The sequence below is a fragment of the Zophobas morio genome, unplaced genomic scaffold, assembly GCF_036711695.1.
Source record: "Zophobas morio isolate AGI-343-1 ecotype UQ-CSIRO unplaced genomic scaffold, CSIRO_AGI_Zmor_V1 ptg000029l, whole genome shotgun sequence".
NCBI lineage: Eukaryota > Metazoa > Arthropoda > Insecta > Coleoptera > Tenebrionidae > Zophobas > Zophobas morio.
In genome coordinates this window covers 1209788-1223444 of record NW_026972134.1, presented here as the reverse complement: position 1 = coordinate 1223444, position 13657 = coordinate 1209788, and the positions used below count along the sequence as shown (strand labels likewise).

The 13657-nt window shown below is 32.9% G+C and overlaps 1 protein-coding gene across 2 annotated transcripts in view; it reads right to left on the bottom strand.

The window, feature by feature from the left end:
* Syt12 (Synaptotagmin 12) overlaps nucleotides 1-13657 on the bottom strand; it is a 63723-nt gene that overhangs the window by 26903 nt on the left and 23163 nt on the right. The window contains exons 3-4 of one of the 2 annotated variants that reach the window (XM_064067298.1): nucleotides 3506-3738; nucleotides 1607-1915 (exon numbers count right to left, since the gene is read on the bottom strand). In XM_064067298.1, coding sequence (XP_063923368.1) covers nucleotides 1607-1915; nucleotides 3506-3738 — 542 coding nt within the window. The remainder of the gene's footprint in view (nucleotides 1-1606; nucleotides 1916-3505; nucleotides 3739-13657) is intronic. The other variant, XM_064067299.1, reaches the window with a different exon arrangement.

Below are 13657 nucleotides of genomic sequence, written 5' to 3'. Positions count from 1 at the left end.
TTTTTCAACAGGATGATGCTTCAAGTTACACACCTACAACACTTATTACAAAGAATAGTAATAATATAAATGTACTGCCCTGACCATCGAATAGCCCAGATCCTAATCTAGTAGAGACGGTATGGCGTGAAAGAAAAAATATTTAGGAAATCATCCGTGACAAGCAATTGTCAATCTTCAACAGGAAATTTAGCGAGTGTGGGATACGATAATAACTCCTGTGTATTGCAGAAAATTAGTTGAAAGTATGATGGAAAAAAAAAAGAATTCCTGCAGTTATTAAGGCAAAAGGAGATGTGACCAGTTACTGATATGCTTTGTCCCAATATTTATGTGCCACAAAATGTTACGTTGTTTTAGAGTTTTATGTCACTGTTTGAGTTAGAAATCAGTATTTATTGTGTTGTAAACATTAACAGCTTTGAAAAACGAATTAATTTTAAAATTGTAATTTTCTAAAATAAATTACATTTTTGTCAAAAAGTTTGGTGATTTTTTTATAAAAATTTATTGTTGTCCCAATATTTAGTTATTAGGGCTCGTACATGCCATAAGAGACCTTCAATGGTTTCAATTAGATGGGGCTTCTGTCCACTTTTCTGCTACAGTGCGCGAATGACTTGGTACTTATTACAAAAATCGATGGATTGGAAGAGAAGGTCTTTTAGATTTCCTTTTATGGGGTCATCAGTCTAAAGAATCTTGTGTATCCTAAAGTACCTGCTACCCAATTGGTAGAATTCACGCTACCGTTGCGACAGAACCCCAGAAATGCCCCAAAGTGTACGCGGACAAAGTTTTTAACATTTATTATAAAATATTACTCTTGGTGTTATATTATTATTAGTATAGGTTTTTTTACATTTTCTTCGTTTCATCTTCGTATCCTTTATTTCTGTTTAATGAATAAAATTGTTTACGAATGTTTTGTGCATCAATAATAATTCAATTAATTTTCAATACCTGCCGCTGTACCTATTGGTATTCACAGTAACGACATTACTTATGCAATTATTGTATCGGAGCGTTCATTTCGTAACATTGTTGCCTATTTTCCTCAACTTAACTTGTTTGTAAAGCGAAAGTAAAAGATGATTTTTTTTTATATTTTTCATCGTTCAATATTGTACTTTCAAGGGAGTTCGCGACATTCCGGACACTTGTATTTTGTAAACTGGTACCATTGGGTTATGTAGCCGGTAAAAGAAATCCTTTTTTTTTCTTTTTTTTTTCGCTTTTTTCTAGCAAGAATTACAAATACGCTACATGTTTGCTGCAAAAAAGAAGACTGCACTAGGTTTATAATAAATAATTTATAATTGATTTAACAAATATATAACGAATGTTTTTTGGCTCCTTATAACTTTAAACCAAATACACAGTTATGGTGCTTGATGCGTTTCCATTCACGAAATTGTATTCACATCGTAATCAATAACTATGGAGATTATTATTAACTGTCCTGGACCCTGGACTACGATATAATTATCTAAAAACATTAAAAAACATTTGCACGAAGAGAACTTCATCTTCATGCTACAAAGCTCGTCAGGAATGTTTTATTACGCAAAAGAATTTAATAAAACACCGACTGGCTAATTATTACCTTTCGTATTCTAGTCCGATGCACAAGTACCCTGTTATATTGACTTCCTCCAGGTCCCCCAAGGCGACGGAAGTATCAGAACACACGCTGTCGCAGGACAATGCTCTCTTTAGCGCGACCGACACACTTTCTACTTCTTCACTCTGAGCTTCCACCTGTTGGGCGGCGGCGACTGACGGGGTCGAAGGGGTCGGCGGCGGCGTCAGACAAACTGGAAATGACGACTGAGAAGCTAAAGTCGCCATATTGACCGAAGAAACCGGTCGGGGTATTGGCGAAATCGATGTCCTCTCTATGGAGTCCTCGCTGCTGAATAAATACGATTCCGTAAATGTTGGGACAAAATAAAAATTCTGAAGCGGAAAAGTTTCTAAAAATAAAGGCAAAAGAAGTGTTCTGGGGCTTACATAAAGCATAGAGCATGCAATATACACACTTTTGGGTTGCTAATGCGAAGAGAAGTCAAAACTGAATACAAAGGGACGAAGTTGGCTGGTTTGAACAAGCGTAACAATAAAAAGCACTCACAAAAATGAACTTACACACTTCAATAAATTTTGTGCGCATTTGGTGCTGTCTGCAGGGAATTGCTTAACGACTAACTACGGGGGACAATGTAATAATGAAGTTAATTAATTAATTAAAAAAAAAGGAAGACAAACACCTCAACTCGGATGAAAAAATGTGAGACCCAACATACTTTATACACATATTTAACAGTCATACGTATTTAATATTTTTGTTTAAAACAAAAATTAAGCTAGGTACGAGAATTTTTAACTCTTTAAAAACACCTTCTTCTGTTAAGAGATATCAAAAAATGGACATTACAGATATCGCACGTTCTTATACCTAGGTATTTGTTGAATATCTCCATATTTGCTTTATCTTTTAAAGACAATTTGCAATTTTGTTTGAAACGAACCCCGCATTTAAGAAAAAATGTTATATGAACTAATAAATCTGTAATTGAAACCTTCAAAACAAAAATCGTTCGTCATTTATTTCCAGTAACGAATAAACACGAAAATCAAAAAATCTAATTCAGATAATACTTAAATAATAATAATACTAGTTCTTTACATATTAATGTCAATGTACACTGATTTCGAAAATTTGTTAATTTACCGAAAATTAAAAAAAAAGGTTTTAAAAGTAGCAGGCATTTCTACTTTGTACAGTTTTATTTGCCACAAAATATACGAGTGTATATTTTGTGGCAAATAAAAGTAAAATAACTAAAGTCACAAACAAATTTCGACGACTACAGATTGTAGCAGGTATTTATGTTATTAAGTATAAAGCACATATTTACTCATTTGATATACACAAGAATCGAGTGAAGCGAGCTAAATTACATACATGATGCTAAAACTATAGTTGTTTTCTTTTTTATATTCATTGAAACAGCAATACAAATATAAGATTAATATAATTATCCAGAATTATAATGACCAATAAATCAAATCTGATGACAATAATTAATTAATCGCCCTTAAACTACAATTATTAAACAAAATCATTTTTAATATAATAAATGTTGCAAAGTCTTCTGTACTTATTTATTAATGTATTTGCAACATTATGTTTCGGTACTTTAATTGGTGAGTACCATCATCAGGTCAAGTTGTTACGGATGTTTACATGTTTGTTATGGATATTGTTTTTGAGGATAACCTAACCGTAACCTGTGGTGAGATTTAGAAGTTATAAAAAAAACGGTGTCAGTTAAGATTTAAAACTTTTTAAAAATTCTGTATTGTCGTTTTTTTGCAAAAACAGCAAATTAAAATTTAAAAGATGTTTTTATAACAACAGAAACATTCCAGGTGAGATCATTACACAGCAGCTTAATTTACGTCATGCATTTTACGAAACAATACATTATTATTATAGTACCTGCTTTGTTTCTTTGGTGCGGGGTTATCTTTGATTGTTATCGGCGGAGGTGACGGTGATGGAACAGGTGCTGGTCGAAGGGGTTGCGGAGGTATCGAACGATCCTCGTCGTAACTGCTCCATTCACCCATAAGGCTTGTTGTGGCAAGTGTTATTTTAAAGTCTCTGTCAACGGAATCGAAACGTCTAAAACTACCAGTCGAATCTAAGTGGATGTCTGAATCCGAGTGAACCTGTAAATTTGTATAAGGTAATTAAAATGGGGTTCTTTTGGCTTCTCTTTCAGATTAAATTACGTTAATGAAGCTGAAAAACTTATGAAGCTAAAAGTTTCTGCTTGAATATACATAGATGGTTAATGATTCCTGCTACATAATTAACGACGCGTATCGTTTGTCGGCGTAATTAATTCTTGTAAGAAGACTAGAAATATATTAAGGGAAGATAATAAAATGAAGTCACAAGAACCTGATGATTTTTGCGTGCGCAACACAGTAATCATGCAAAAATTAAGATTAGAGTCGCAGTATTTGCTATCCCAATCAATACTGTTGTTGCAGTGGAAAACGCAGCATGAGCTTCGTTGCTCGCTTACTGAAAGTTAATAATTTGTTAATATAGTTGTTTTGATCTGTTGGATGTATATACTCTTAAAAGTAATAGTAAAACATATTATAAAGTATCTAGTATTTACAATCAGTTGTAGGCACTGCAGTACATTGAAATATTAACATTTCACGATAAAGCAATCTTAAACGCCATATAATTATGTAGTATATTCACAACCACACTGCAAAGTATCATTTTAAATAATGTTGAGATACTATTTTATAAGTATGACGAATTGACGACTTTCAAAAACATTTTACACTGTAATAAATGTTAATTTTTGTCGAATCAGTATAAGAAATATATCTCATGTTACATTTGCAAAATAATAGATGACATTTTTCAAGTTCGTGACGTTACGAATGAACAGTCCATAAAAATAGGAATCTCGAACTTGGTTTCAGAAGATTCCAGAAAATGATGCGAAATAGGACAAAGCCTCTTCAAAACCTGACGTGAGGAGAAGGATATATGTGTACAAAAACACAGAACATGTTTGTGTTGTTTCAACACTTAAAAAAAAACAAACACGGCGATCCAGATCATGTCAATAACGACGTGCTAAAAAGGCCAAGACATTACCAAAGTTTCAATTAGAATAGTTTTTGATTAATTTCAATTGTGCTTAGAATGAACAAATTTCCGTTAAAAAATTGGTCTGAAGTAGATAGAAGTTTACTGCTCACTGAAGTACAAACAAAGTGGTTCAGAATTTTTTTATAACAGCTATTTACTACCATAAAAAAATGAATCATTTTGCCCGAAAATTGAAAAAAATAAATTAACAATTTTTCATTTAAGTCCTTTTTAAATATTTGTAAAATATAAAATATACAGGGGTTTTATAAAAAGTTTTAACATCCATATGGTATATAGATTTGTTCATCGTTTTTCGGAACATATGAGTTATAGTATTTAACATTACTAGCATGGTAAAAGGGTTTTTACTGGCGGACACCTTCTGGAGCCAGTAAACACCGGTTATCTTGCGTGTATTGTTCAATATTTTATTTGTTTCTCACTTGTAAATAACTATTATAAACTATTAAAAACTCTAAAAGGTCCGATATTTGAAGAAACATCGTATGAGCTTTAGACGTATTGCCTTGGAAACGCACGTCAGCATGGCACTTATTGTGTTGTCTAGTTCTGTCATTTACATTTTTCGATTTATCGTTTTCGATGTATTGAAATGAGTGTGGCGCAAGCTATATTACTGAGGAAGCAGCAATTGTGAGTGAAAATTTGGCAGAATCAACTTTGGTTGTCATTTCAACTTATAATAGTTTAAAATAGCACGAGCAGGGGTGTAAAAATTTTACTGGCTAGCCAGTTAAGTGATATTTTCATGCTGAATACAGTTAATTGATAAATTGATGTTTACAAGTGAGGAACAAATAAAAATTTTAAACATGTCTACCATTACTAAGTAGTGGCAAATCTACAACATTTTTAACATTCACAGGTGGCTGGAGGTAAGAAACATTTATGAAAGCCTTGTACTACTAAGGGAGAAGTAATGCTGGATTAAAAAATACTCCCCTATATATTTTTTACTAGAACCCTTATAGATATTAAAAATAAGGATAGAGTATTATTTAACAACAAAAAAGAAGCGTACAATATTATAACATTCAACCAAAGTTTACTCTATAAAATTTTGTGATGGTGTTATCCAGTTTTTACTTCCTGAAGAAATATTGTAATCGAGTCCATCGGCCGACTGGCTACTTTCACATTTTCTCGGTGTGTCATGACCACAAAAATATAGGTCTCCCGATTCCGTCTGTCTGTTTGTCTGTCTGTCTGTCCGTCATCTGTGTCGATTTTTTGTAGGCAGATAATCTCCGAAAACTTTGTATTCTCATCCCCACCAACAATGTAATGACGTTACCTCAAAATTCTGCATAGCAAATGGGTTTTAAATTGTATAAAACAATATACCCCTCCACGTGGAGTTTATGAATCCGTGTTAAGTTTTTACCTGAGACATCCAGAATTTTGGGAAAGAAATCAAAATTGTATGACAACATTTAGTAATTTAATTTTGAATTCTGCAAAACCGAATGCTTTGAAATCTTGAATATATTTATTTATCCCCCTTAAAAAACTTATGACGAACAAATTCTTTCTAAAATGTGCAAATAAAAAAAAAATATAATGGGTCTGTATTTGAGATTTATCAATGCATGCATATTTTTTAGAATTTCGTATACAGGCTGGCTCAAAAAAATTAATGAATGAGTCAATTTGTTTTATTGATGAAATCAGGAACTGCAAAACCAAGTGCTTTGAAATCTTGCAGACGTTTCAAATTTATCGCAAGCATGGTAAATTTTTAATTAACATATATCTGTTTATCCCTTTGTTTGTACTTGTGTTCTATCAAGATCAAGGCATTTATATTTTTTAGAATTGCTTATACAGGGTGGTTTAAAAAAAATAATGGATGAGTCAATGAATTTTATTGATTAAATCAACAGTGGCTAACTCCATTTTCTCAAAAATTCAGGAATTCTGTACTGTTATTATTAGTATTACACTGTACCTGACTAAAGTGATGTGCATATCCTTGCAAATATATTATGACGTCATCACAAAATTTTGGAAAAAACCCATTTGAAACATACGCGCAGCAGGCTTCTTTACATATACTTTAACATTACATACGTATGTTCATTTTAAGGTATAGGGATTAATAAAAAAATCACGAAATCTATTTTTTTTTATTTTTCGAGGAAGCTGCATATGTTTTACTATACTTCAGGGGAGAGAGAAGTTCTGTCGAAATAACTTTAAATTTTTTTTTTATTTACCATGCCAATAATCATCACGTCTGCTAAAAATTGTAAATACTTTTCGAAAAACCCGCATGCATAAGACTAAAACCTCGTTCACATCCACTTAACATACGTAACAACGTAACATAACAAAAAGACATAACATAGAAACCATACCACCAAACCTATCCGTTCACAATGGCCTTGAAATTCACGTAAACTTATGTTTTTGACATGCGCGTTTCCCTTTTCGTATCTTGTTTATATTAAAACTTCGTCATTCGCGGTCAAACTTGAGGTAAGAAGTTATAATAATGTTGTATCCGTTGATAATTGATTCCGTCATCCATTCTGCTTCTTCTGAATTAAAATGAGTTTAGAGTTTAGAACTTATCTAGGTTAGAAACAGAAATAAGCCGCGTACCACCATATAGCCGAAGGGGGACGAACGAACGCTGATTGGCTGTGCATAGGAAACATGGCATAAGAATACGCTAAAGTTAAAGTTCGGCCATGTTATGTCTTCTATGTTTTTGCTCGATGTGAACGGATACGTAAGATTCAATGCTTTTCAACTTTTTGTACTTAATGTATTTTATGTTATGTTACGTATGCTAAGTGGATGTGAACGAGCTTTTAAGGAAGCTATAAAAGCATATTTTAACAAAGTTTTTTTTATGTAATAGATTTCAGCAAGTTAAAATTGGTAATCATTTGTTTTCTTAATACTTTCAATTTTCCGGTGCATAGCAAGATTCATGTTGTGGACAGATCTACATATTTTCAAATTCTCATTAATGATTTGACATCTACTTTATGCTGACAATCTAAAGTTATTCAAGACAATTCAATCTGTTGATTATGATCCAGAATTTCAATTAGATCTAAATATTCCATGTACACCACCGGTCATAAGTATTTAGGTACCAACGCTGAATGGGAAAAAAAGATTTTTCTGTATTTAAGCACGGGTGTAATTTTTCAAATGAAGAAATCAGCTTCTAATAAAATAATTACATATTACTAATTGTATTTTATTTAATATTTAATTTTTTTTTTTATTTTTGGACATGACAATTTTTTTTTAAATTCGAGGCACCATTGGTGTGATATGTTTTTCGCTTCAACTAATATTTTCATATGATGACAACGTTGCGAATTATTATTATTTTTTTAACTAAAATGACAAAAACCAAAGAAAAATCTTGCAAGCACGCGCCTTGACAGTAGTTAGTAAGCATAAATTACGTATTACGAATAGGGCAATCGCCAGAAGAATGAAGATATGCCCCGCCACAGTCGAATGGACAGTGAGCAATTTACTTCCATTGAATTAAAAAAAAATATATAATTTCATTTTTTGACATTGAAAAGGTCTTGTAGTTATGATTATTTCTGACTCTAAATTTACGTTCAAGGAGCATCTTTTTAATAAATCAATAAACTGTCATCAACTTTTTGTAGGGGATGAATAAAAAAAAATGTCCATTTTCACCAACCCCTAGATTAATGCAGTAATCTTGACGAGAACGGTAAAATTCAGCGATCCCAACAAATACTATTTGTTATGCTAAATGTAAAGTTTCATTATTAGACCATAAACATGACAAATTACGCATTCCGTGTTCTACATTTCAGATATAATTTATTTATGAATATTTGTGATGGGATTATTTTTCTATGCGGTAAAAGCAGATTTTTCGACGCAATCTGCTTTTACTACATCTCATTTCTGACAAAAAGTCGACAGTATTTCTCCTGTGATTTCTAAGGTTTTATAAGCTGAAAATAGTGCTGAAAGCGGTGTTCCGAAATTTCTATAAATACCTACTTAATTAAGATATTGGAGTTTTAAAAACCCGTAATAAAAAACTTCACCAAAATTTTTAAAATATGTATGTAGTATAGGTTAGTGTTTATATATTACATTACGGAAGTTTTTAATATACAAGTTCTGTTTTAAGTGATTCTGCTTTACATAGCATGCACGTAGTTTCAAAGAAGATTGCTGATGTCAGTTTTTTAGCGAACAAAGTCTTTAATTTAGAACCGTGTACATAAAAGTATGTCTGTGTTTAAAGAGATATTCTTATTCCCTTCTCTCGAGGAAAGTGAAGTCTCATTTCTCATCTGTCGCAATATTGAAAGGAGGATTGTATTGTTCGCTCGTTTTTAGTGAACATTTTTAATATATCTGTATGAATACAAATACAAACCTGCAGAAAAAGGCTTTAATATTAACTTCAAAGTGGTCCAAATATATTTTTTAAGACAGCCTTCACAACAAAAGTTAACGGAAATGATTTGTTAAATTGACATGTCCGCTTTCATAATTGGGGTAAAAATTACTTAATAGCTATTTATAAGTATATCAAGTTGAAAAACTCCGCTTTTTTCGCACTAGACGTGAAGTGTAGTTTTGCAACGTGTTTTATAAAAGTTTTTTTGCAATTTTGAACAACTAAAGAAATATACCTAGGTATGGAAATTATAATTTTGGTCACACGAATAATTTTCAATCAAAAGTTAGGTGGCTGAAAATATTTTCATTGGTTACTGTCAAACAACAAAACAACAAAAACCATCGTCTAATTTTGTTATAAGTAATTACTACATTTGGTGCCTATTTCATCCTGCGGTGAACAAAAATGTGTGATTTTGATGAAGACGACATTCTACTTAATATTGAAGCTGCCGCGCAAGAGGTCGTGTCGTATTTAATCCCCCAAAATCTCGATCCGCATATGAGACAACATACCAACGTTTCGAAGTCTGGACCCATAAACAAAAAGTAGAATGCACTGATAAGAAAGTAATGTTGTGTTACTTTCTTGAAAAGTCCAAGATTGTGCAGCCTTCAACGTTGTGTTCCATGTTAATCATTTCAATCAACACACACCTTGATTTAAGTAAAAATTCAAATTTAATTGCATTTTTGGACTTACAAAGTGAAGAATATCGCGCCGAAAAATCCAAAAGCTTCACCAAGCAAGATATTGAAAAGTTTCTAAAGTCAGTCAATGACGAGGACCGCTTAATGCAAAAAATATGAGCTTTTTTCTAGTCACTCCAAATTTAATCATGGCTTTCCTTTTCTAAGTCGTTTTAATAATAGGGATTACGGGAGCTTGCCGCAGACAAGGACTGCTTAATTTGCGCGTAGATAATGTAGAAGATTTAGGCGAATATTGTTCGCAAATAGGCAGCACTGCGTCCTTCGCATACTTTGCATCAGAGATTTTTCATAAATTATAAAAAGGGAACACGTACTGTTCAACCAGTGGGCAGCAATACCTTTACTGGGCTGCCATGTAAGATTGCAAATTTTCTCGAACTACCAAATGCAGAACAATATACTGGTCACTGCTTCCGACGAACTTCAGCCTCTTTATTGGCCGACGCGGGCGCCGATATGTCGATTATAAAAAAACATGGTGTCTGGAAATCATCAAACGTTACTGAAGGATACGTGGATGATTTTTTGGAGAACAAAAAGAAAATATGTAACTTGATTGCGCATGGAGAAGATACCGAAAACCGTCAGGTTGCAAAAAAGATTAAATTTAATGAAGCTAATACTATTGGTTCGTCTTTTACAAGTCATTAAATTTTCATATATCAGATGAAGTGTGTGTATCCTTTGCAAATGGTGCTGGTTTTTCTAATTTAACAAATTGTATGTTTTACTTTAGTTATAATTAAAATTTTCATAAAAATTTCAATTATTACTTTCCATATTGACACTAGTTGCAAAATGAAAATCCAGTTCGCTGGAGAATAGAATATTCAGATAAAATCTCAAAATTTCATCAGGATAATATAAATATCGTGTATCTAGATGAGACGTCGTTTGATACTCATCATGAGTCATGAAAATTTGTAATAAACGTGTCACCATCTCGTGGCAAACGCGTGAGCATTTTACATGTGGTTGATGAAAACGGGTAGATAAAAAACTGTTTTTTAATATCTGCTAAAAATATAAAAGACTATAACACAGACTACCACAACAACCTATCAGCCGCTTTATTTGAAGTGTGAATGGAAGGGCAACTTTTTTCGAACCGGAAGATTCAGTCAGTGTGGAGGATAATGCACATTCACATTCACGTTTTGCCGAAAAAAAATCCCAATTCATCTAGCATGAAATCTGACATTGTTAGGTTTTTCAAATCTAAACATGTTGATATTCCAGAATCAGATAAAATGAAAAAAATACATTTTGGAACTCGTATCTAATGGGTAAAGGATTCCAAATTTGAGACTGCCTCCCTACTTTTGTATATTCAACCCAATCGAGTTAATTTGGAGTCAGTTAAAACAAGAAATCAGAAAATACAGTGATAACCCTTGAAGTTTTACAAAAGTTGTAAAATTAATAAGATGCGAAGTTCATACGATTTCCCAAGAAATATGGCGAAATTGTATTAAGCAAGTTAAAAATGTGCTTAGAAAATTGCATATCTTGCTAGGTACGTGTTATAATTTATTAAACTTATCCCAATAATTTTGATAGAATGATTTGATAACATAACGTAATTAAAAATTGATCTAATTACGTGAAAAATGTAACATTTGTGTCACTGGTGAGCTGTTCTTGTAATTTACGAATTGCAACAAACCGTCATTTTGTAATCATGATTTTTATACACTCCGATATAAAACAGTTATTTATGCAACTAGTCAGTAAAATGTACAGTGTCTTTTTACATGAGAAGGAAGGTAAATTCGCCGAGTGAAAAAAGTTACTTTACTCAGGAGTTGGACACAAAACTTTTTTTACGTTCGTAACAAAAATCAACAACCACCTACTTCAAAAACTTTTTATTTTGGAACATGGATATTACATGTATAATTAAGAGGCTTAATCATTTGAAGTTTAGGATCCATTACAGGATTTAAAACTACTGAAAAGGCTTTATTGCTACAAGAACTGATATTTATAAACTTTTCAACCACTGAAAGAACATCATTGTTGATATTATTCGCACTGGAACTTGCTGGATTGGAAATAAAATTTTGGGAATTTTGTTCTGTGAAGATTTTACTCGCGCAGTCATCATTAAGGTGCAGAATAAAATCTAACGCGTTCGATACTTTCATTACAAATGTCTTTTCCTTTTGGACTATAACAACATAATATAACATTTCAAGATAACAGATAACAAATCTGTGGTCCTATGGTTGAAAAATTAAAAAGGACACCGAGTGTTATTATTTGAAGTAATAGAGTACTATAGAAGTAGTTTTTTTAGCAGGCGTAAACACTTCTAGTGAGACGCACTGGCAACGTCTTTGTAGACTAGATCAAAGCGTCCCCACTACTCGCCGTAAAACACTGGGTGATTGCAGCAGTGAGATTTAATTCCGCGTACTGCTCATCATTCATCAACGTATCCTTCTGCAACAGCATTTGATTTCCAACCGCCGCATTTTGTAAACTGAGGTATTTAACATTAATGGAAGGAATTTTAGAAAAAGTATTGATACTCATAACTTGGGTTTTGCAATTACCGTTTCCAAATTGCAAGAAAAAGTGAAATTTATTTCTATCCACATTGTTATTTGTTAATAGCGTAAACTTTAGAGTAAGTCGACCAAAGTGATGACGACTTCCGCTATTTTGACTTTTCTTCAAAGTAAGCTAATAAAACTCTTTCAGTAAAATTATTGGACTTGTTTTTCAGCTCTCCATTTCATAAATTAGTCATATTCTTTTAAATATTGGCCTTTGGATTTTTCCGGCAATAGATTCAATGTAGCCGTATGGTTGCCGTCTTGACAGTTTCTTCAGGGGAGCACGAGAAATCTTCATCGCTGTCCAATTCCATTGTACGAACACACAAATTACCACAAAACACCGGAAAAACTAATACAAAGCACTTAAATAAAGATTAAATTATAAAATTTTTGGATACATTTTAATTTCTGACAAATGTGTTGATGAATCGTCATAGCAACGCAACGGCAGGCTTTTATGTTTAGCGTTTAAACGCGTTCCGTTTAAAATAACACGCTACGACACATTTTTTCATTTAAATGCGTGAAAAAATAAAACACTATGCCACTTTTTTCATACGGGTACGTACAAACGATTTCCATGAGAGGTTTCAAACCACAGTTCCTCATTACCACCTAGTAAGGGGAATTACCGGAAGTTGAACATTACTTAGTCTTGTAGGAGAGTTTTCAGTGCATCACCTGCTTCTTGTGATGACGCCAACGTGTCGTAGTCGAAAATAAAGTTGTAAATTTCTGAGATTCTTGACAAGGTATCAGTTGGTTCTCAATGACATGCTGGATGTCGGTGCGAAATCAGATCTAGCTGCCCTGACTGTCATCCTTCTTGGGCTTTTGATTAAAAGCGTATACAAGGGGTTTGTGATCTGTAAAGATAGTGAATTTTGGAAAAGGACGATAATGAAGCTGGCCAATAACTCTCTGTCATACGCACTGTATTTCTTTTCTGTGGGAGTTAGTTTGGGAGAGAAGAAAGCGAGTGGTTTAGGAATACCACCTACAATTTGCTCCAAAATTCCACCAATACCTGTTACGGAAGCATTGATGTATAAATAATGTGGTTTTTGGGATAGATGAGTGTGGTGGTGTTCGCTAAATCATTTTTGCACCGTTCAAATGATTGTAACGCTTCTAGATTTGCCTCTATTTTAGCATTTTTTCTACCACATCGTCCAAGCAGCTGACTGAGAGGGGCTTGAATGGTAGCTGAGTTTGTAAGACACTTTCGATAATAGTTAACCAT